This window comes from Corvus moneduloides, chromosome 7 (assembly GCF_009650955.1).
Source record: "Corvus moneduloides isolate bCorMon1 chromosome 7, bCorMon1.pri, whole genome shotgun sequence".
Lineage (NCBI taxonomy): Eukaryota > Metazoa > Chordata > Aves > Passeriformes > Corvidae > Corvus > Corvus moneduloides.
This window is the reverse complement of record NC_045482.1, coordinates 12,776,289-12,800,062: the sequence shown is the minus strand read 5'-3', so window position 1 is coordinate 12,800,062 and position 23,774 is coordinate 12,776,289. Positions and strand designations below refer to the sequence as shown.

At 47.5% G+C, this 23,774-nt stretch overlaps 2 protein-coding genes across 2 annotated transcripts in view; one reads left to right on the top strand and one right to left on the bottom strand.

Annotated features, from left to right (window-relative positions):
- CCNYL1 (cyclin Y like 1) overlaps positions 1-14,367 on the top strand; it is a 33,469-nt gene extending 19,102 nt beyond the window's left edge. The window contains exons 7-10 of the mRNA XM_032114141.1: positions 2,944-3,063; positions 5,074-5,240; positions 9,662-9,824; positions 12,618-14,367. Of these exons, the coding sequence (XP_031970032.1) occupies positions 2,944-3,063; positions 5,074-5,240; positions 9,662-9,824; positions 12,618-12,734 (567 nt within the window). The 3' untranslated portion in view covers positions 12,735-14,367. The remainder of the gene's footprint in view (positions 1-2,943; positions 3,064-5,073; positions 5,241-9,661; positions 9,825-12,617) is intronic.
- A 3,293-nt stretch (positions 14,368-17,660) lies between these two features.
- On the bottom strand, positions 17,661-22,224 carry FZD5 (frizzled class receptor 5). The gene has a single exon (XM_032114140.1). It carries the CDS (start codon positions 22,107-22,109, stop codon positions 20,379-20,381), a length of 1,731 nt encoding a protein of 576 aa, XP_031970031.1. The 5' UTR covers positions 22,110-22,224; the 3' UTR covers positions 17,661-20,378.
- Positions 22,225-23,774: the final 1,550 nt, after the last annotated feature.

The following is a 23,774-nucleotide window of genomic DNA, read 5'->3' as shown; positions in this document are numbered from 1 at the left end:
AATCTTTCTAAATGTTGCAAACTATGTTTGGTTTTCTATGCTTTGACTATAAATAGAAAGAAGCATATGCCAAATTCTTTGGTATTCCATGTCTGAAGTTTCTCGTCCATCTGTTTTCTTCCCCTCTTTAATACTGCTTTATCGAAAGTGTTTTCTATTTATTTAGGAAGACATGGTTAGTAGGTATGTGCCTAACCTTTTAAATGACTGCAAACAGAAGAATAGAATACACGAAGCATTACAAAAAGTAGGCAACAATGGGTTCAGCCTTTAAAAAACCTGAAAGGCAACATTTTAAAGCAAATATGCTTTAGACTGCTTGCAGTAACAGCAAGGAGCATTCAGGATGTGATTTTAATGTGACTGGTCCTGGTACACCTTTTTAGACACTCTTAAAGATGCAAAACCTCATAGTACAGGGAAGCTCAGGAGTGGAGCGTGTGCTTTTTACATCCAGTTTGAGCACTCCTGGCTTAATGCCCGTTCTACAGAACCACTTCCTTTGTTTTTCATTTGAAATTAATTCAGCAAAGATCCAGGGGCTTTAAAAATTGAATTTGCTCTGGGACTTACCTGAGTGAATGTAGTTCAACCTATTTCACCGTTTTTGCTTTTAAAAGCAAAACGGATTTTAATAAACAATTTAATATTTTAAGTCTGTTAGAATTTAATCCCTAAATATGACCCATTGTGCTAGAAATTGTACAGCCCAATACAATATAAATAAATACAACTCTTTACTCAATTTAAAAAACAAAAAGAACTTCAGGACAAGATCTATATCCAAGATTTCTTGTATGGACTGTAGCACTTCAGAGCAAAAAGTGTGGACTGAAACTACTTTAAATGTAGTTTTGCATTCAAAATTATGTAAGATGAACTCCACTTCATTGGACAATTTCTTTATCTGTTGTTTTGCATTCAAAATTATGTAAGATGAACTCCACTTCATTGGACAATTTCTTTATTTAACAACCTGACATCGTTTGATCCTTTCATATAGCCTACCTCCTATTTAATGAGAAGAAAATCATTGTGTCCTCTGGGGAACACTTAAAGGTCTCTTCTATTCTTACTGCAGCATACAGACAGAGTTATGGCTGATTGTCACACTTCTGAGGGAAAGGCACACATGGCTTGTTAGTTTCTATAGCAATGGTGTTTTGCCTGGGTACCTACTGTTCCATCAGAAAGGTTAATTAGCAGGAAGAAATCTCTGAACACCTAAAGATGCAGTCGCAAGGAATCCAAACCAGGCTCTGTTGACCCTAATGTGACCCAGTTACTGGTATAATGGATTTAGTCACAAATATCAGTCTTGGTGCTTCCTTCCTCAGTTCCAGTGTCTTGGTTTAAGACAATTTAAAAGGACAACACTCTGGAATAAGTTGCCTCTGTATAGGTTCAACAAATCCCTTTCCACCAATAAGGAATGAATACAAGTAGATAGAAGTGAAAAAATAAAAGTTTACTAACAAGCAGAACAGCAACAGGCAAAAACTAACAGTAAATAACTGCTAGATACCAAACTGCTGAATCTCACACCCCGTGGGAATAAGGAGAGACCTGAAATGCCAGAAATACCCTTCCCAAGGTGAGAAAACCACTAACTGCAGTCTCTTAGAGATGAGGGAGACAAAAACCAAAAAGAGAATCCAAAAAGTGCAAAGCCTGTGTTTCAGGCAAGACCAAGACCACACAGCAGTAGGGCCCAGCTGCCTGCCAGGACCAAGTTTAAAAGCACCTGGGATAGCACCCACCCATCCCCAGCTTCCCGCAGCAGGGTCCTAAAGAGACAGTGACAGTTTTTGGGCACTGATAGATGGGGAATACAATAACATTTTGGGTTACCTCAGGACATCCAGTCAGCAGAAATGTACTTCCAGATGTGCTTCTGTACCATGTGTAACACAGGAACGATGAGCATTCCTGCTCATGCTATTCCTAATGTTGCATGTCCCCCTTGCAGAGATAACCTCCGTTGGTTAGTGGTGTATTAGAAGGCTGTGTGGACAGTACAAAGTTAACTTACCTCTGCATTTTACTTGACTATGCTCCCTGGCTATTTTAAACTAGAAAAACACAGGAAAACACTTGCTACTTTGCTTACCTTGCAACTACTATCTTAGTGTCAAGCAGATGTGCTGTTCTCAGCAGCTGTCTTTACCATACTGTAGGTCTACCTTGGACTGCAGACAGAAATCTATTCAGTATCAGTCTTGCAGAACCAGTGTGCAGAGTTGGAGCTCTTGAAGTTTCATCCCTCCAGAAAAAGTGCTGAATATCAGAAATGTCTCTCAAACACTTATTTTAGGATTGCTTTTACAGACTGTTTCTTTCTGAGCTTTTCTTCTCCCCTGTATTTAGAAACAGTTTAGCACTGTGTCAGAGTTAAATCTAGTTGTTCATTAGCTTTGTTGTCTTTCTGGAGTCTCTCAAGAATGCATTCTATGAAAACAGTGTAAATTACCTTCTAGTGCTGCCTGTGACAGAATTATTGCCACGTGTTCTTCAGCACTTCCTCTGCTGGAAGAGGAACCTTGTGAAGTCTGTTAATTTTGTCTTTTGAAGAGCCATTGTTTCCCTGGTGTGTATATACCTGTGATTTTCTTGCAGGGACAAACTTCTTTTTTTACATCTCTTCCAGTCTGTAAAATGTTCCATGGACAATAGCTAGCACCTGCAATGATGATGGTAGTTCATGCTCTTGTCTGTTAGTCCTACAGATCAAACAAGTGTTCAGAAGAGAGATACCAGCTAAAGCAACTGTGTTTTGTTTGGAATGTTTGCAGTATTGCAAGGCTGCTTCTTTCAGTGCATGACTCTGTTCTGCCTTTGTGACAGAAAATGGGTGTATACACCTCAGTGAGAAGAAACAACCTGTTCTTTAGAGTTAGTGTTAAGTAAGAGAGGTTTTCAGTAACTCCAAGAACTTTCTTTCAGCGCGAAGAAGTCCCAGATGACTACTACAAGCATGACCCTGACCACAAGCACATCTACCGGTTTGTTCGGACGCTCTTCAGCGCGGCACAGCTGACAGCGGAATGTGCAATAGTGACACTGGTAAGAGGCACCAGAGTGCTGAAACTCGAGCTTATGGAGGACTTTCCCCTCTCCTCATTAAGAGAACTGGGCTGAACCGACATTTAAATAGTTAAGAGTATCTCATGAAACCTTATTAATGAAGGCACAGTACAAGTGAGTTCATTAGAGATTTCTAAGTAGCCACAGAAGTGATTAAATAAAAGGGCAATTCCCTTTTCTGTATATAAATATGTAATTCTTAATTACTTATCCAGTAAACCCCTGTTTGTTTCATAATACATAACTCGTGAAGAAGCTTGAGAAGAGCAGAACAGTGGGGTGTGATGAGATCCTACACAAAGACATCTTTTATTTCAGTTTTGTGGAGGGGAAAGTGTGAGTTTTGAGTTTATATTAACTAGAACAAGTAATACTGCCTTAAGGGATCAAGAGTCAATCCTATAGGAACTCTAGGAGAGGAGCATTCTCATTATTATATCCTTCAGTCATTGCCACCTTTCTACCAAACTTTTTTTAACTTAAGCCAAAGAGGCTATAACTTTTTTCCCCAGATGACATGGAGGTACTTAGAATTTAAGAACAATATTAAGATAATAATCTCATTACAGTTCATTGTTTGATTTCAGAAAGCACGATGGATTTTAAAATTTGTCAATGATACTGATTTTTTATTTGTGTGTGTATATATATGCATATATGTATATGAAAGGAAATTTAAAAACTGCAACATGTATAATTGCTACTTTAGACAATCTCTCAAACTGCACTTTGTTGCACACTAAACTTCAGTCTTCATTGTGGCTTCTTTCTGAAAAACTGGGTGAAAGGACAACAGAACTGTCACCAAAAGGCAATATAGCAATTAAAGAAACTTAGCTAGAAGGACTCTCTTTAATAAGGAAATGAGTAATTAAAAAGGCTGGATATTTAAGAGCTATTGAAACTCTGAAATGAGTTGGAGGTTTTTGCTTTTTCAAAGACAGGAAAGCAATTTTGACAGAACAAGATGACAGCTCACCCTGGGCAAACTAGCTGAAGTGTTTGCAAAAAATGGAGTTAGTTTTTAAAGTGGATTTTACCACTAGATGGCCCTGTTATTATAGGAACACCTTTAGGCTGTTAGAAGGCTACGAACCAAGGATGGGAAGAAAGCATGGGCAGACCTCAGTGACAAAGATTAATCCTTCCTTCCCTTAGACCTTAAAAGCTTCCCTCACCCACTAATTTATCTGAAGCTACATTGGGAACTTGGATTTAGGTGAGGGAATAGAAAATTAAAAACAATTTATATTCGAATTTGAAAGTGCAAATTACTTAGTACGTGGATCATTATAGGAGTGTAAATAGTAGAGAACTTTCAAGGAAGGGAGAGATTCAGCATCCTAGAGCTGGTTTGAGATTTCATGGGAGGAATGAGTAAAAGACCAAGGAACGTCTTTGGACTTGAGTATGTCTCACTGCCTAAGCAGTTGGTGATGGAGATCAAGGGACTGAAGTCTGTTCAATACAAAATAGAAACAGCACTAAAGGCCTTTCATTGTGGAAAGACAGCGATTAACACATCTTTGTCCCATAACCAGAGATCAAAGTGCAGGTTTTAGCACTTCCTGTTAAGCTACAAGTGCTGAACCTTAACCATGCTGAAAAGCTAATGTGATGTTGAGTGATTTGCTATCCCAGGTAGGCCCTAATGAGAACCTGCCCGTGATGTGTGACTCGGTGACAGAGCTGGAGCAGTGTCTCCCTGAAGGAGCAGTGCTCATTGCTCAGAGGAACACCTCACTAGCTATTGTGCACCCTGGTGGTCCAGCTCTCGTGGGATAGTAAAAAATGGAACCTGTAACTCCTGAAAATTTGGATTCTTAAGTGTAAGTAGTAATCACTAATACTTATTTTGATACACTTAACAGTGACAAATAGTCATATTGGACTGGCATGTTTGCTGCTCAGCTCTGCTCCAGGTCTTAATTACACGCATACAATTGTGCGGTTTTGTTGTTTGTTTTTTTTTCCTTCTTCCTTCTGTAGGTTTATTTGGAAAGGCTGTTAACCTATGCAGAGATTGACATATGCCCTAGTAACTGGAAGAGGATAGTCCTAGGAGCTATTCTGCTGGCTTCTAAAGTCTGGGATGATCAAGCTGTGTGGAATGTGGATTATTGCCAAATACTGAAGGACATTACTGTTGAGGACATGTAAGTTGCAAGGTTTGGGTAGTCTACAGCGGTGGGGTGTTTGGGATTTTTTTTGTGTGATTTTTTTCATTTGTTTGTGGGTTTTTTAAACAGCAATTTTTGTGATCATGCTGAAAAAAAACACCTCTCCGTTGCTATGCTATATGTATATAGTGTATATTTGGTGTCTGGCCTCATTCCCTTTTTTATCCCAAGAAACTTTGGATAATTACCCTACTTTGAGACAAATCTGTATTAATAATTTCAGTGACTTGCATGAGTGACTTCAAAGTTAGTTTTCTTTACATTCTTTCTCTCAGTGACGAGCCATGGAACTAAACTGCCCAATTTATAGTCTCATCAGAAGGTTTTTTAAGAAGGAAACAAAGTGAACTAAATTTGTCCCCCTGCCTTTTCTGTTTTAGAATTTGAAGAATTGCAAGGTAAATCATAATTTGTGACTTTCATGTCTGCTTGTGTATCCAGCTAAGGCCTAAACATCTCAAGGTCTGAATTCCTAGTGCTGCTGCTGGCAGGCAGGTGTTGTTTGTGTGGGTAGCTATGGTTGCCTGTGTTACACACAGCTACTGCTTATCCTCTCTGGGTGGGTTCTTAGACGTGCCTACAGGGCTGAAAACAAAGTCCTCAGTCTTATTACTGCTTGTTTTTGTAAGGCTGTTCCTTGGATGTATTTTTGTCTTAGATGTCAATTTCAGTTTTTCAGAAATTTTGAATCTGCTGTCTTTTCTTGCTGCACTCAGCTTTAAGCCAGATTTTGCAGTATGGCAAGATGTTCATCCTCATGGCTCCAGGCTCATACTATGGGCTGGAGGTGTGTTTATGTGGACTGTGGTTGGCCATTAGGTTTTCTGTTAAATTCCTTCTCACAAAGTTCTATCTCAGAGCTTTGAAACATCAGCATTATTGTTTTAATTCTATCTGCCAGCTTGTTCTCCTATTTCTCTTATCACAGTGGTAGAAATGATACAAGGCCAGCTTATTGCACCAGGCTTTCTGGCCTTGCTTTCATGACATGCTTTGGGTGGGTTTGAGTCTAATCCCAGTGCTGTGCCCTGAGCATGTGTCCAGGCCTATGCAGTGACAGCCAGTTCTAGCACAGGAGCAGACTGAGCTGGCACACAGCACTGGGAGGCTGCCTGTGTGATGGGGCAGTGTTCTTGCCCCAAGCTCTCTTCCCTGGACTCAGCCCAAACTAATGTTTAAAATACAGCAAGTAATTATTCATTTGGGACTCTTTAGGAGGATGAATATCTAGTTTTCGTCCTTTTGTGGGCTGTATTTCTAAATTTAAGGGAGTTTTCTGCACCAAAACAATGTTTATTATTCAAATTATTTCACATCTCAAACAGCAATGGCAACCACTGTTACTTGTTTTATACATACCCCTTGCCTGGGAGTTCTTTGTCTCAAAATGCAGGACTGTGCCAGCCCTGCTTTCAGGGAGGCATAATTAGTGATTTTATACAATGTACATCTTCACTCAACCTGGTCCCGACTGCTCATCTATCTGAGGAACGTACTTGAAGCGTTGCTGCAAATAACTCTGAGATGGCTGAAGTGGGGTCAGCAAAGCCAGGAGTGCTGGAGTGTACATCTTGCTCTTTTTGATGTCTCCTCTTCTAGCCTTATTTGGGACAAATCAAATTGATAGCACTGAAAATACCTGTAACAAGCAGGATATTTATTCTCTATTGCCAATGCTGGGTCTCCTGAAATTGTCGGTACTTGCATTTTCAAAGCAGTGATAGTGGTAAGGAAAATAGATGGAATTTAGGTATATTTTTTTTCTCCAATTTGAAGATGGGATTTTTGTAATCCCATCTCATTTGAGATGACTTAGACCTTTGAATTTAGATATGGGCAGACACTGTACTACCCCCTCCCAGACAGTGGCACAGGGTGTTCATCCTGGGCTCTGTAACTGGGCAGACTTTACCACTCCTTGGCTAGATAACATCACCATAATGGGGACCTTGGCAAACTGCTTAAAATACTCAGCAAAATTGTCTTAAGTTTATAAGTCTACTTTCAGTTCATGGTTTGTACTATAGTTAATTGTCAGTCTTAGTAGTTGCAGTATTTTTTAAACCAGTCAGTTGATGGTGAGTATTAGCTATTCCAAATACAAGAGTTAGTAAGAGAAAAACATTGACAAAGGATTTCAGTCACAGTTGCATTCTAATGTTGGAGATGGCTGGTGATGCTGCCTAAAAATCCACCCAAAATCCCAGCAGCTCCCCAGCTAAAGATCATTTGGCAGGAGTCTTCCAGGTATGGCTCCCTGGGTGGGCCATTCCTGTGCAGGAACAGCCTATCTACAAGACTGGTGGCAAGCTTTGTTTGTGAACTCCTGTGAATTTTCCTCTTGGCTCTCTGTATCTAGAATGACTCACTAACCTGACAGACACTCTTGTTGAACCACTGCAAGCCAGGCACGGGGGCTGCACCACTCTGGAACTGGCAAAAGTTTCTTACCTGATTTAGTTCACCCAGTTTGCAAGTGTGTGTGTGTGTGCTCACAAGCCAGGCACCCCTTCTGAAGGCAGCGTAGGTGCACCTCCTCCCCACCAAACTCTCTCCCCACTGCTCAGAGGTGTGCTGGCAGCCCCCCTCACAGCTTTGTTAGAGGAGCTGGGGGCTCTCAGGTTGTGAAGGGATATGAGATCCAGGCCTGGCAACTGCCACATGCGGTCCATTTGCCTTTGCCTCATCCTACTCAGCATAGCTGAAGTGTTCATCTTACTTTTTCTATCACAAGCCCTTTTCTATTTGACCAAGGCAAAGGTGGGGTTTTTTAATGAAAGACATTTTTCTTTTGGGTTTTGGGAGATGGGTCTTTTGGTTTGTTTTACTTATTTCTGATGGGAAAAAATCAAAAGAAATTCAGTTGATATTTGGAAGTCATCCTTTGTCGGAACTTGCTTGCTTTGATGAGAGCGAATCCATAATTGCTGAAAAATTAACTGTACAGCTGCTAATTTTGCCATGATTGTTTGTAAGGGGGGACATGCTGTTCATTCTTTAGGCTACATATATTTGTAAAAAAGGCACAGAAAAAACATGGGCATTATCCTTTCCCAGGTTTTAAACCACTGTTAATAGACTTGTTAATCCAATGAAGAGTTGTATTTTTACAGAATTAAAATGTATTAGCCTAGTGAGTACAAAAGGGGCAGTGAAGAGCATTTACTCACAGGGTAAATCAAGCTCTGATCAGCTGATCATCAAAACATTATCTGATTTACATCTCTATAGGCTTATGGCCATATGAACAGGAAATTAATTTTGGCACTAGGTTCAATGATACTTAAGTCTGCTATGCTAGAAAGAAGCACAAAGCTGCTATTCATATTGAGACCCACCACCCAATACAGGACAACACAGATGATTCCTTGATTTATTTGCTGCCACGCTGATAGGTAAAGCATCCATTTTAAAAGCTCCCAAAAAAGCAGTATGACTCTGAGCAGTCCCTGACTCTGACTTGGTGCAACTCATCTTCTGATGTATTCACAGTTGGCCTATACAGCTGCTAAATTCTGTTGGAACAGATCTGCTACCTGTGCAGACTGTTGTTGAGTTGTTGAACTGAACTGCTTGGTTTGGGTACCACCAGTTTCTTTTTAGGTTAATCTGTAAAACATTGTTTTTCCTCTGTAGAATATCTCTGGTTTAGCTGACCACAGTACAGTAGCTGAAGCAGCTTTTTTCGTGTCATGGCACTCTCCACGCTTTCCTCCAAGTATTTTGCCCAGTGAAAACAGACAAGAGAGTAAAAACTGGACAGTGCCCTTTGACATAGTACTTTGTTATCCTGCCTAATGCTATTGAGGAGAAAATTCCTTCTCCCACCTAATGCTGCTTATTTATTTATTTATTGGAGATGAATCCATGTTGCTTCAAGAGGCTTTTTTCTGTGAGATAATAGCAGCAGCTCTTCATAGATCCATTTGTTGCCGTGGTGATCTGCCTACTCCTTTTGTTAGTCCGCCTCTACTTCAATAAACCCCCTTCCTGTTATCAGCCTGGTGAAAATGTCTGCAAGTTCTTCAGAGCTAATAAACAGCATACATCATTCCTTTCATCTGATCACTATTGTGTGGGGCCGTATGAGAGTGAGAATGGCGCATGAATTGTACAGCTGCACTAATGGAACTCCGAAGAATGAACCTCCCTGCTCAGCCGAGAGAGTGCACGACAGGGCACTGCCTTCCTCTCCGAGCCGGAGGTGCCAGGACTCAAAAGCTGCACCTTGTTTTGAGCACCAGGGAATGACCTGCCTCTCGAAACTAATAATGCAGAGCTCTCGGTGACCTGTTTCAAAGTTGCTGGTTTTAAAACAAGCTTGAGGTCTCTTCAGTGTTTTCAGCCAGCTAAAACAATCTTTTTTTCCTTTGTCTTCTGTCCCTTGCGCCTCCTAGGAACGAGATGGAAAGACACTTCTTGGAGCTACTGCAGTTTAATATCAATGTTCCTGCCAGTGTTTACGCCAAATACTACTTTGATCTTCGCTCCCTAGCAGATGACAATAACCTGAGCTTTCTGCTGGAGCCTCTCAGTAAAGAGAGAGCACAGAAGCTGGAGGTAAATGGTCTGAGAGTGGCTGAGCAGGGGACTCTGTCTGTATGAGTCGTAAGAGCATCTGTTGCTAATCATGTTAAGTGTCAGTTAGAAAAACTAAAAAGCTTTTAGATTAGTGTATTACAGGGTAATTTAACGCCTTTATAAATACAGTTAGCACTTCTAAAACCATGCCTAAGCTAAGCAAGTATTCTGAAGAAAGGAAGGGTTTTGGAAGAGATTACAGAAGTCTAGCAGATTGCAAAATAAAATGGATGTTATTTTGGGTGTAGTTCAGCTTAAGTTCTAGGCTACTTAAGATTGAAAGGATTAGTGTCATATGTAATGGATTGTCTCTCCTTCCCTGGTCACAGTCTGTATTCCAAGCACCTAGAGACAGTCACACTCACACCCTTCTAAATACTGCCAGCTGAAGGTTTCCCACTGCATCCCACTGCACAGCTGCTTTTAGATTTAGAGGGAGCACTCTTACTGCTCTTATGGTTTAATAAACAATTTGTCTGGGGACAGCTGCAGAAATAAATTGTGGATTCCTACCTTTCCAGAGAAATGTTGCTTTAAGATAAACTTCTGGAACAGCCCCTTCTTGGGAATCCTTCAGAATGCCCAGAGGAGTGTAAATGCAGATTACTGTCCCTTTCTGCTCGATGGGAAGGGCTGTCCTTGTGGGGAGGCCCCGCAGCCTTCTTGGCATGACGGCTCATTTTAAAAAGCTTTAACTTTTGCGGAGTCAGTCTTCCGAGTTGCCGGAGATATTTAAGACATTTTGAAAATACATAAATTACCTGGGTTCCCAGGGAAATTTCTTGTTGGATCAATGCAACCTTTCATCTGTCCAGGTTTAACTGATGACTCTGCATGTTGTTTTGTTGACCTTTCAACAAAAGCATTACCACAGGCCCTGTGTACACTGATACCATAGTCCCTTTCAGAGAGGGGTGTGCTGCGGTATTCCTGGCTTACATTGTTCTGTCGTCCACCCCCAATAATTCTGCCACGGGCTAGGGATTTTATTGTGTCCCATAAGTGCCTGAACTTCTGGAGTAAGTATGATCCCTCCTGGTCCTTTGGAATGATAAGTATGATATGCCTATGAATTCCTCTATTTAAAGTTAAGCAATGCAGCTCTTCTGCTTTGTCTCACCTTTGTTACTTGCACTTTAAGCTAACACTGTCACTAAGTGTAAATGTGGTTGTAGGGCAGTTCATAGTCCATAGGAAATTGTTTACTGAACTGCTCAGTGCCAGGGCATAAGTGGATGATTTACAGATTGTGAGCCTGTTTTTTTTCTTCTTAGTATTTGGGGGCTTGGGATTTAAAACCAGATTAATTTTCAGTACAGTATGTAATTTGCTATCATGCACTTACTAATGCATGTCTATTGGACATTTTGGGGTTTAATTCTAAAATGTGATAAATATTTAAACCATTTGCTAAAATTTTTAGTTCTACCTTTCTGTTAGAAGCACATAAGCAGCTGATAGGAGCCTGTATAAAGCAGTGAATTAGTGAATTCCAGAATCTGAAAACTGATTTACACCATATGGGCAACTGGGGCTAAATATGTCAACACAGGTTGCTGTGTGATTGATGTGCTAGCATTAAAGCAGGATGGAGAGTCTGTCTGGTTTTGCACCAGGAGCTCATGCTGCCAGTGTCTCAAAGAATGCCACTCTTGAGCCAAATGCATGCCTCCAGAAGGTCGGCAGATATAAATGTAAATAATTATTTTAAAATACACTTAGAACTTTATTCATGCTCAGAGTGCTTTTCACCTTTTGAACTTGCAGAACATTGGGCTGTGCTGAATGGGTGCTGCCTTAAAGGGAAGGTGTAGGCTTGTAGCTGATCACAGGACTCTGAAAGTTCATCTGGTAATAGGTGGTAAATTATTAATGGAAGTAAATGTGCAGGACTGAAATTCAGTTCGACTTTTTTATTACAGGTATTCTTATTAATTTACATTGATAATGCCTGAAGGCTCCAATCAGAAATAGGCCTTGCAGGGGAGGGGACACAGTATTTTCTGACAATTGTGTTACTAGGATTTAAATAATTAGTCTTGTAACTAGAATAACTAGATAAGCAGGGCAGAGGCAAGCCAATAAATGGATGAAAACAGTTCAACACTAGATTGTCTACATGTGCTAATATTTAATTGCTATAATAAAGTACCATGGCTGCCCTCCCTTCTCAGATCATGGGGGTGATCCTGGTAAGAATATGTTGGGAGTGAGGGTGTAGAGAAGGTAAAGGCAAAACAGACACCCTAGTAGAACTTCATTTCCTCAGCTTGCTTGCCCTGAGTGGCCAAGGGTAAGATGCCCAAGGAAGTGCAGAAACCTTTTCAGTTTGAACCTTTTCTCTCAGAGAAATGCCCGTGTGCATTTCTGCACTGTTAAAATAAAATTTTTGTGCTGCTGCGTGCACCACACCCAGCTACTAGGGGTGATTTTCAACACGACTTCCACAAACTTAAAAAGTCTGAAATGGATCCAAGTTTTTCATTAGATAGTGAGACTAGTAAAATGAAGAAGATACTTGGATATGGAAACCACACACCTTCTTTAGGTCTACCTTTCTGATGGCTGGGGTTCATGTTAACCTGGGGCAGAGCCCAATGCTATTTTCCCTCCAGAGTAGTTCTTATTTACTGTCATTCTGGGTAAAAAGCCAGCTGTGTCACTGCTGCAGAGCACCTGTGCTGTAGGTATTTTACACTTGTAACACCTCCCTTGGAGCACTCAGACTTTACTAATGCGGACTTCTCATTTGTGTCTGTCTGTGGTACGCAGGCAATCTCCCGACTGTGTGAAGACAAATACAAAGACTTGTCAAAAGCTGCTATGAGACGATCTTTCAGTGCTGATAACTTAGTTGGTATCCGCCGTTCTAATGCCATCCTCTCCTGAGGAGAGAGCAAGGTGCAGCACCATGAACCAGCATCCATAGAACCGGAGGAATCCACCACTCCATGCACACAAGCCAGCGGTGATGGTGTCTTCCAGCAGGAGGAAGCAAGGAGAGTAAATCAGCCAAGGGAGCCCAGAGCTTGAGGAACATACTTGGTGCAAAAGACAAGATCTTTGTCAAATCAACTCCCTCCTCCTTCTAATGTATCCAGAGGTGCAAAAACAAACTTATCTCCTTCTCTCCCCCACAGATGTTTGCTTACTATGTAGGCCTATAGCTGTGAACTCTTGAGGTTTTAAATAATAAGTAGTTTTAAATTTTAGAATTTAAACACTAACCACATGACTATAGTTACAATGTTCTTCCCTCCTCTCCCTTGTCATCCAGAGTCTCACTGCATTTGTATTTCAGGTCAATGCAGTGTTAACAAAAACAACGTATGGGACTCTTAAAGTATAAAGCCACTCTGGAGCTGAAAACAGTAGTATAGACACGTGTTGATGGCTTTTCCCTGGTTTGGCTACTAAAAGCTGCTACTATTGGTGATGTGTTCATACCAAGAAGCTGCCCAGCAGGAAGGAATTCCATCTCTGCACCCACAACTTCACTCCAGTAAAGATTGTCAAAAGACTTTGAATGTTTTGACTGGGGGCAGATACGGTTTTATGTATTGTTAAAATGTATAGGGTCCATGCTGCATTTCTTGTGAATTATGGTGCTTCTCTCATTTTCTAATACTTATATTGCTCTGGAAGAGATGTAATCTGTGTATTTTTCTGAGGCATTGAATGAAAAAGTTGGTCTGGAAACATCATCACCATCCCAAACAGTGTAGCAATCCAGTGGTGAATGGCATGTGTGCAGCACTGCTTCTCTGAGTTCTACTGCAGATCTCTTGTGCTATATACAGTGAGTTCCTAAAGCTGATATTGTGCATCCATCTGGCTCTCCTTGGGTTTCAGTTCCCTGGGAGGAAGTTATATTCATAATGAGACAATAATGAGTTTGAGAATCCTGGACTACCTATCAAGGTAGATGGAAAAATATTGTGTTCAACTGAGAATTATCAAAAAGCTTTCTATAAACTTTTTTTTTTTTTTCCCCCCAAAGTGAATTTTATCTTGTGCAACTGCTCTAGAGGCTTGGGGTTTGCTCTTTCTGAGACTTGGGAACAGAGCTTACTTTCAAGCTCTGAAACTGAACTCTAAACAGGATAAGTATTATTAGACTCTTCCTGTTACAAGTCTTCGTAGTATCTTCCCTTCTTGGATCCAAATAGGTTCTAGGCTATGCGTCCTAGGAGCAGCTCTCCCTCCGAATGACACGGGTTTTGTGCACTTCCTCTTACAGCCAAGGCCCAGAAACTCACACTGAACAAGTCCATCTGCCTTTGGGAGTGGGGCTGTGTGAGTGCCATCATCAGTGTGGCTGCACTCAGCTGTTCAGTGATGCATACCGCCTTTTGCAGTATGCAAATGTGCCAGCCCCTGGCTCCCAAACCCACCGAACTTGGCACTTCAGGTATTGATCACAATTCAATATTGAAAATAACACTACATCTTCAGGTGGTTTTCCTTTCTCATGTTTGTATTAAAAGAAAAGCTAATAAACTCTATTTTAATTAAAGTTAAAGGTGAAGGGTGTGTTCTGTACAGTTGTTGGATTCCCCTGCCCCTCGAGAAAGGAAAAAAAGAGAAACCCCAGCGGTGTGTGTTACGGCTTCGCCATTCCCCACACCAGCCTATCACCTTCATTTGGTCCCAGGGAGCTGGCACTGTCTGGGAGCAGGTAGCAGAGTCCTGGGAGGGGTGCAGCCCTGCATGGCTGCCCAGATCTTCCCACATGGTCTTTGGATTTAGAACTTGACTCGGGCTGCTCAAATAAACCATTCACTGACAGTTTCTTTTTACACTTTAATGGCCTTTAAGTAGGGCCAGTCTCTCTGGAGGCCATTTGATGGTTTTTAAGTCCTCCCTTGAGGAGCACTAAATTGGAAGCTACAAGTGACCAGCTCCTGGATTGACTTGTGACCTAATTGCTAAGGAGCATTGCTTCCCTCAGCACCTCCAGGTGCCTTCAGCTGTGTGGGATTGGTCTGGTGCACTTTGCTGTGGGGCTGCTCCAAAAGCAGCCACTCATTGTGAGGTGCTCAGCAGAGACTGGGGGCACTCATTTCCCTTTTTTGCCAGATGAGATGGAGACTCTTCCTGCTGATCTGGATGGCAGGTGACTGACAACTCAAGCTGAGGGCTACTTCTGCAATACATCCTGCAGGAGACAGCTGCTATGAACCTGATTTTGCTTTGAATATTACCTGGCTTTAGTTTTACTGTAGCCCAGAGCACATTAGCAATGGGATTTTGATCTGTTCAGCAGATACTAAGCAGGCCTGAACTACAACTCAGCTTCTTAAGAGGGAAAAAATAGCAATTCCATTTACCATTCTGGTACCCCTAAAAGAGTTAGATTCTGGAAAACACAGCTATTGTGTTTCTCAGCTAAACAATAAAAGGTAAGCCATACAGCTCCCTTTTGAAGTGCTGGGCAGTAATAGTGTTTCAGAAGGAATTGCATTTATGTGGTTCTGCTGAACTGTGAAGGGGGAATACCCTCCAATTTGCACTAATCTAGATGCTGGAAACACTTTTCTCAAAGAGGCAAAAGAAAAATGCAATCATGGTCAGAATACTGGAATTACAGAGACTGTTACCTACCTCTGCTCCCAGGGAAGAGCAACTGGCTATGTACCTTGGTTTTTTTAATCCAACAGCTGAGTAATATTTAATCGATGTTGAGGTGACTGCTGCCTGCTTTCAGTTCCAGGGTAGCACTCCCCATCTGGCAGTAAATGCTGTTTGCAGAGACAGTAGCTGTCTTATGGCCCGGCAAGAGTAATGTGAGCAGCAGCCAGACTAGCAGGAGCAGCATGTGTTCGCAGGCAGCAGGGGCAGGAAGCCATGGAGCTGTTTGTGGGCTACATGATGCCCCCGGGCTCCAGCAGCCCCTTCCCTTTGTGTACAGGGACTGTGTATTTTGTTTCCAAGGGAATTTTATGAGAACTACTTCAGTTTGGGTTTGGCAGTTAAGAGGACAGGCACTTGAGGGATGGAATAAATGTCAAGACCATTGCTCCTGGATAAGAGTATAGGTGTCAAGCATACCCTGAGCAAGCAGAAGAGGACAGAAGAGCCATTGAGGTGAGAGCTTGCACAGGAGGTTGGCAGGAGCGCTCAGGGCAGGGTGAACTGCTCCATTTAGAGCTCAGCACTGGGCAGGCTGCAGCCCCTATCCTGTCCTGGGATTTCCCACAGCACAGCAGTGCAGGACAATGACACAGAACTGGCATTCCATATTGTTACCTGGGAAAACTACACTTGCACCAAATAAGCTGTTTGCCAACATAAAGTGAATTACAGGGTGCTGCCAAAGTGACTGTAGAGCCCTTACTAACACCCACCCCCCAAAGGACTGGCAGAACAGCACTTAATGGCAGAACATGGGCCTGTTTGTCTTAGGATTAGGAAAGTCTCAGGCTGCCTTCACAGACAAGGCATGTTCTAGGTGAAATAACCACTTTGGCTTCTGATGTATGATATTAAAACCTATTTGAAGAACCACATGGTCCCCATGCCATCAGACATTGTCATTCCCCATGCCACCCAGTTTGAAATTGTGCTGCATTTACACCGTTCAGCCCCAGGGAAGCCGGTGACTGCCTCGAGGGTGGCTTGAGTTGGCCAAGTGGAACCTGGAGAGCACAGGAGAGACACAGCAGCACAAGCACTGGGCCGCCCGTGCGGGATCACGTATGTGCTCACAGGGACAGAGTCCTGCAGCTGATTCACACAGCTGCCTGCAGGAAAAGCCCTTCCCTTGCTCGGAAACCGTGGCTTGAGGTAGGCGGTGCATGGCAGTGCTGCCAAACTCCTGTTTACTGAGGAGCTGGGGACACAACAGCTTCCTGGCAGGCAAGAATGACAACAAGGCTGCCAGCAAGGTGCTGGAGTTACTTCCGGGAGCAGGCAGTGAGTGTCCACAGCTCCTTGGGAAGAACCTGATGCTGAAATGGTTCATGTCCCCTCCACGCCCCAAAACTGCTGCCCCTCAAGCGACAGGATCAGCCCAAATGGTGTGTTTTGCCCGTACTTGAGCATGGGGGGGCAGATCCCTGCAGAACCAGGTGAGTCAGGCTGTGGGACTGTCAGGTTCAGTACTGGGTGCTGGAATGCTGCTTCCAGGTAAGAGATCCTATCTAGTGGGACCTGGTGTGTGCCTACACACCTAACTAGATAGCAGAGTCCTGCACCATTAGTCACCAAGGAGCCAGCCTTAACCCCTTACTGTCCCTCCTCAAGTGCTCCTCGCAACAGGAGAGGTCGCACAGCAGATGGCAACACGGCCACCCAAATGGGCCAGCGTGCCGCATCCCGCTTGGCTCTGAGCTGTCATCTCCTTGGCCTTAGGAGTATCAAAGGGCACCTCTTCAGGGCCTGATCTCAGCGCAGGGCGAGGGACACGTACTGTGCAAACTGCAGAACGCCAATAAAAGTTGATAGTTAACCCTCTTTTAGCAGCGAGGCGTGACCTTGGCCCATCAGGGGAATGCCCTGTCAGCGAGGTCATGGGCACAGCTAGCACAGCTGCCCCCAAGCACGGAACCCGGCTCTGGGCAGAGCCTGGCTGCACCACCCAGCCTGGGCACGCCGGTGCTGAGGGCACAGATGTGTGGCATCCTCCGTGCCAAGGGCAGCTCTGCGTGGGGTTCGTGCACATGGAACATGCTATTCCTGTGCTACACAAGTGCAGTTGCCTCACCAGTTCCCCACAATCCCCAGGGATAAAGAGCCCTGCACGGCCCTACAGCACATACCTCCCCGTCCCCCTGACAGGTAAGCTTTTAAGGTAATAAATAACAGAAGCAGAAGTAAAGAAAACAACACACACTATTTTTTATCCTCATAAATAACTAATCTTGATACTTCTCTTTGAATAAAATCTCTTCAGCTTTTCACAAAATATAGTACAGTTATTTAAGCAACATTGAACAGCATGGGTAACGGAACAGGCAAAACCCAACATGTAAATTGGCTACAGCAGACAGGGCACACGGAAACGGCTCCTTCCCCCTCCTGCCACTTGTTGCTGAGAAGCCAGGCTCAAACACGAGTTGATTGTATTACCCTACCGTTAGATCAAAGCTGAAAACACTCTTGCATTTTTCAATAGGCGACAGTTTGTAGCTAATCTTGGATTTCTTTACACAGTCAGTTGCACTTTGGAAAAAACAAAAACAGCAAAATACCACCTTTGACATGGTTTTGTTCATTGTATTGCATGATGTGTGTTTAGCTGTATCTACAAAAGGCACTATAGAGAGAGAGGAGTCCAGGAAGGTGTGGACTGGAGCAGGTTGGAATCATTTAATGCCCTGGATCACAATACAAGACTACCCACAGCGTCTCTGCACCTGACCCGCCTCACTGCTGAGAACACACCTGTCCCTAACCTGTATCAAAGGTCACTACGGCTTCTGTGTGTACAAATTAGGCTATAATACAACTATTTACAGTTTGTAACACAACATGGTGCAATTATGTCCATAATAAAGAACTCCAACATTCTGGAGGGGGTGAGCCCTATTGCAAGAGTTGCGGATGGGTGCGGCTGAACAGTCCCTGGTGAGCCCTCCGTCCTTGCACCTCTGTCTCCTCTATCCAGGACACCCCAGAGACACTCATGCAGTACCTTTATCTGGAGATGTGCCACTTGAGTGTTCCCTCACTTCCCAGGCTTTGGTTTTAAAATTAGGTGGAAACCTTTTGGAAGTGGTCCAAAGGTGTTGAGAACAACCTCAGATCCTTGCAGTCCTGCAGGAGCAAAGCCAGCAGTTGTTCTCCAGTGCTTGAGCAGCTGGGTCACAGTGCCACGCTTGAAGGAGAGCAAAAAGGACTCCAGTAATGGCTGGGTTTTTACATACATGATCACTGCTTAGGGCAGGGGAAATAAACCATTAAACCCAGGTGCTTTCACAAGTGGCCTGAAGCCAGAGGCAGCCAGCCTCATCCTGTGCCACTGCTGGAGCCCCTTGCCCTGGCTGCATTTAGTGATTTTGACAACAGGCCCCCCCCATTATTCTACTTATTGAAACCCAGCTGTCACCAGTGCTTAACGCCAGAAAATGGTTCTGTCAGTGCTCAGCTGCTGTCTGATCCAGGGAAGTGAAAAAGGCTTGGGAAGTTGGAGGAAAAGAAGTACAAGCACTCTGCTAAGTTTTCCTAAATTAACTGCTCTCTTTCAAACCTGGTACCGTCTCTGTCAGAGGCACAGCTTTGAAAAAAGCAGCAACACGTATTGAAGTCGACTGACTGGAAAACCCAGCTGCTGCTCCGGAGAGACAGCCTACCGCCTGGCTGGGACACCCCCGTGCAGTCACTGCAGGGGCGCAGCCACCCTTTTAGGGTTGGCTATGCCGCAGCTGGCGGGCAGGGCACCGGGCCTGCCTCCCTCGCCCCAGGTAACCCGCGCGGCACAAGGGAGACGCCAGGAACTCACCCCGTTGCAGAGGCGCGGGACAGCACCGGCCCCTTCCCAGGGCACCTCAGGAGAGCCCCGCTCTCGGTGCCGGAGCCGGCGGTGCCAGGGCTCCCTGCAAACCCCGCGCCGGGACGGCAGCCTCACCACCTTGCGCAGCCCCTCGGCTCGCCGGGGCGAGTGGCTCCATGGGCGGTGGAGCTGGTACCACCCCGCTGAGCCCACCGGAGCCAGCTCCTGCCGGTCCTGAGCCCCTGACTGAAGGGAGCCGGATGTGCTTGCCCAGGGCAGAAGGGACCACAGGGGAGTCACCTGGTCCCCGTCTGCGCTGCAGACAGCTGGGACCCTGTCCCTGCCCGTCCTGAGGGCCGGGTGGCAGATCCTCTCCACGACCCCTCTGTCCTGCACTGTCACCACCACCCGTGAAGCCCCGGCCCGCGCGGCTCCTTCCCTCCGGCTCATTGTGCTGCTGCCCGAGCGGGGCCAGCGGCTGCCTCACGCCAAGGGCCCCCAGCCTTCTCCTCCCCAATATGGAGCTGTGCCTGGGGGCACTGAGGGCAGTCTCCTGCTCTGCCCAGGGCACCCAGAGAAGCAGCACCCCCTGCCAGCTTTCCCTGATCCCCTCCAACTCTCTGGGCTTTAGTGAGTGGCTCAGTGGCAGTGCCAGCCCCCACCTGGGGTTGGGGGCCACCATTTGCCCTGCCTGCTACAGCTCTGTCTTTCACCCCAGCAAGCACCAGCAAGACCTGCCCAGAGCCTTGTTGTGGGACACAAATCAGTGCTCAAGGGCTACTGCCACCTGATTGGCCCACAGGCAGAAGCATCCCAGGACTGCAACCAGGATGTGGGACCCCAAGTGGGGCATACATGGCAGTGCCAGGCTCCAGGCCTCCCTGTCCCTCTGCCCCCACATAGCTGGCAGCACCTCCCCCTGCCCTGCCTGGGCCTGCAGCTGCTCCATGCCCATGGGCACACACACTCGGTCCCAGGCAGCACCACCATGGTGGGGCTGAGGATGCCAGGGGTGGCCCAGCTGTCACCCCCTCTTCTGTGGCCCAGGGTCTTTGCAACCCTCTCCTCCCTGTGGCTGGGGTCACCGAGGCTCCCTCCGGTCACACATGGGACAGTGGGACCTGCTTGTGGTAGGAGGCCATATTGGGCAGCACCGTCCTGCCCACCAGTGCCGGGCTGGCCTCACCGTACACAGAGGCGCCTGCAGGCTTCCTGCCCCGGCAGCAGCGGGTGGTGAAGCGCCTCCAGGACTCGAGTGTCTTGCCAGACCAGATCCAAACACCGGAGGTGATCCCCACCACAAGGCACATGAAGTACTTGAGCATGAAGACAGCATAGTCAGGCTTGGGGTGGTGAGGGTCCCCCGGGCAGGAGCAGTTCTGTGCCTGCTCCCAGGCCTCCCGGTTGTGCTGCTCGTAGATGTAGCAGGCAATGACAATGGTGGCAGGCACAGTGTAGAGCATGGTGAAGATGCCGATGCGGATCATCAGCTTCTCCAGTTTGTCAGTTTTGGTGCCACCCTGCTTGATCACGCTGCGGATGCGAAAGAGCGAGACGAAGCCAGCCAGCAGGAAGAGGCTGCCAGTGAAGAGATAAACCACTAGTGGTGCCAGCACAAAGCCCCGCAGATTCTCCAGGCTCTGGTTGCCCACATAGCAAACCCCAGCCACCGGGTCACCGTCCACAGAGCTCAGTGCCAGTACCGCAATGGATTTGGCACTGGGGATGAGCCAGGCAGCCAGGTGGAAGTACTGCGAGTAGCTAGCAATGGCCTCATTGCCCCACTTCATGCCAGCTGCCAGGAACCAGGTGAGGGACAGGATGACCCACCAGATGGAGCTGGCCATGCCGAAGAAGTAGAGGAGAAGGAAAACCACGGTGCAGAGAGCAGGGCCTGTAGTTTCATAATGGATGTGGTGGTGCTCCAGGTTGCAAGCCACATTGGCATGCCCTGCCACCAGCCGCACAATGTAGCCCATGGAGACGAAGAGGTAGCAGGCAGAGAGGAAGATGATGGGGCGCTCAGGGTACTTGAAGCGCTCCATGTCAATGAGGAAGGTGGCCACGGTGGTTGAGGTGGAGAGGAAGCAGAGGATGGACCAGAGGCCGATCCAGAAGGTAGCAAAGGTCTTCTCATCCTGGGTGAAGTAGGGCTGGTAGCAGGGGATGGCGCAGTTGAGTACCTTCCCAGTCCTGATGCGGTTGTACAGCGGATGGGACTCCTTGGAGATGGGGATCAGGGGTGCTTTGCACTTGCAAGTCTGACCACAGTCCAGCCCTGAGAGGCGCTGCCCATCGAGTGGCATCAGGTTTTTGGCCATGTCCTTGGCAGGGCGTGTGGGCTTCCCAAAGAAAGGCGGCAGGGTGGTGGCTTCCGTGTGGTTGTATCCCATGCAAAGCACCTCGGTGTCCCCCAGCACCGGCAGGCTGTCGCAGCTCATCCTCTCGGGCCAGGCGAAGCCGTACTGCTGCATGATGGGCGAGCAGCCGGCCTTGGCCCGCTCGCAGACGGAGCGGCAGGGGGGCAGCGGCTTCGTGTAGTCGGACAGGCAGATAGGGGTGTACATGCTGCAGAGGAAGAAGCGCAGGTCCGGGGAGCACTGGATCTCCACCAGCGGCCAGAACTGGTGCACCTCCAGCCCGGCCTCGTCCTGCGTGTCGTGGTTGAACTGGTTGGGCATGTAGGTGAGGTTGTAGCCGATGCCCTTGCACATCGGCACCGTGATCTCCTGGCACACCAGCGCCTTGGAGGCGGCGCGCCCCGCCGCCGGCAGCCCCAGCAGCAGCGGCAGCCCCAGCAGCAGCGGCACCGGCAGCCCCCGGCCGCCCATCGCCGCCGCGCGTCCTACCGCCGCCGCATGTCCCGGGCACCTGCCGCCTCCGCGCCGGGAGCGAGGCCCCGCCGGGAGCGAGAGCGGGACCCAGACCGCCGCCGCCGCCGCCGCCGCCACCTGCGCTCTGGGGCGGGCGGGCGCCCCCGCTCCGCGCCGCGCCCGCGCCCCGCCCCGCACCCCGCCCCGGGACCGCCCCCGCCGCTGGCCCCGCCGCTGGCCCCGCCCCGCCGGGGCTCCCCGGGGCCGCCCCCACGCCGGGCACCGAGTGCCGCGCCGGCGAAACTGCCCCAGCCCCCGCCTGCTGGAGGCGGCCCGCCGGCTTCCCGTCCGCCGGCGCTCGGAGACCCCCGGCGGCCCGGGGGCAGGCGGCGAAGTGAGAAGATGACGGTGCTGCCACACCACTGACTGCTCCGCATCTGTGCATCTCCTTCCCCTCTTGCCCGCCGGGGCCCTCCCGAGACCCGGCACCCTCCGCCCCCTCAGCGCCGCGACGGCCTGGCCCGGCTTCCCGGGCTCGGCGCGAAGAGCCAAGCGGGCCGGGGGCAGCGGCTGGAGGAGGAGGGCAGGCGGTGCCCGCGGTGCTGCTGCCGCTTCGCCCCTTCCTCCTCGGGCCCTTCAGCCCGTCTTCGCGGGACGGGGCCGGGGTCTCCCTCCGCCGTAACGGGATTGGGACGAACGGGGGGAAACGGGGACGGGAAGACGTGCAGAGGTCCTGGCCGGATTTGCCTTGCTCCGGCAATGGCACATCAGCCCGGGTACAAGGGGCACGGTAGCATCTACCGCCGCTGCCTCCCGGCGCTGCCGCGTCCCAGCTGCCCGGCGGGGCAGCGCTCCCGACTCCCGGAACGCTGAGCCTCGGCGGGAAGGGAAACTGTCCCTGCCCAGGTGCAGGCAGCTGCGCTACCGCATTCCTGGCCCGGATTCTGGTCGCCCTCCGCTCCGCCTCGGAGTCACTTCCCCAGCCCCTTCCTTCCCTCCCAGGCGGGTGGCAGGCGCTGGAGCGCAGCGCGAACCAACGACGAGACCGTGTCGGGGCTGAGGGCCCTGCCCAGCGCCCTGGGATCGCGGGGTCCTGCCAGGGCCACCGAAGTGGTCACGCTCAGCTGCCAGGAATTCCAATCCTCCAATCCATGCATTCACAAACACCGAAATTGCCAGCCTGATTTTCAGCTGCTTCCCTGAAAGCCCTGAAGCCCGCATGTTCGGGGCACACAGGGGAATCGACCTGTTTCAGAAGCCAGATTCGGGGGTCACGGACTGCAACTGCTATAGCAGAGCCTGTATTCTGGCCAAGGCAGAAGGCTGCTCGCTAGCCCTTGTACAGGAGCTGCTCACTCCACCTCAGTGGATGTCGATGGAAGGGCAATTTGGACTAAAGTACTTGCATCCAGCCCTGGATCTGCTAGTCAAGACATACCCAGAGCACATCACAGATACAGCTTGCATTCAAGGCCTGGTGCTAGGGAACACCAGCACCCAAAATACCCCTAACTGCACCCAGAGCCCAAAGCAAAGACTGAAAGCATGACTTAGCTCCTGCCTTCTTCCCAGAAGTAAAACCTGGCTTGTTTATTGCTCTGTGGCCAGTGGCTGATGTACCCACAGACAGAGATGGCTGCTGATGACCGAAGTCATCAGGGATTTTAAGGCGAGAGACTGTGA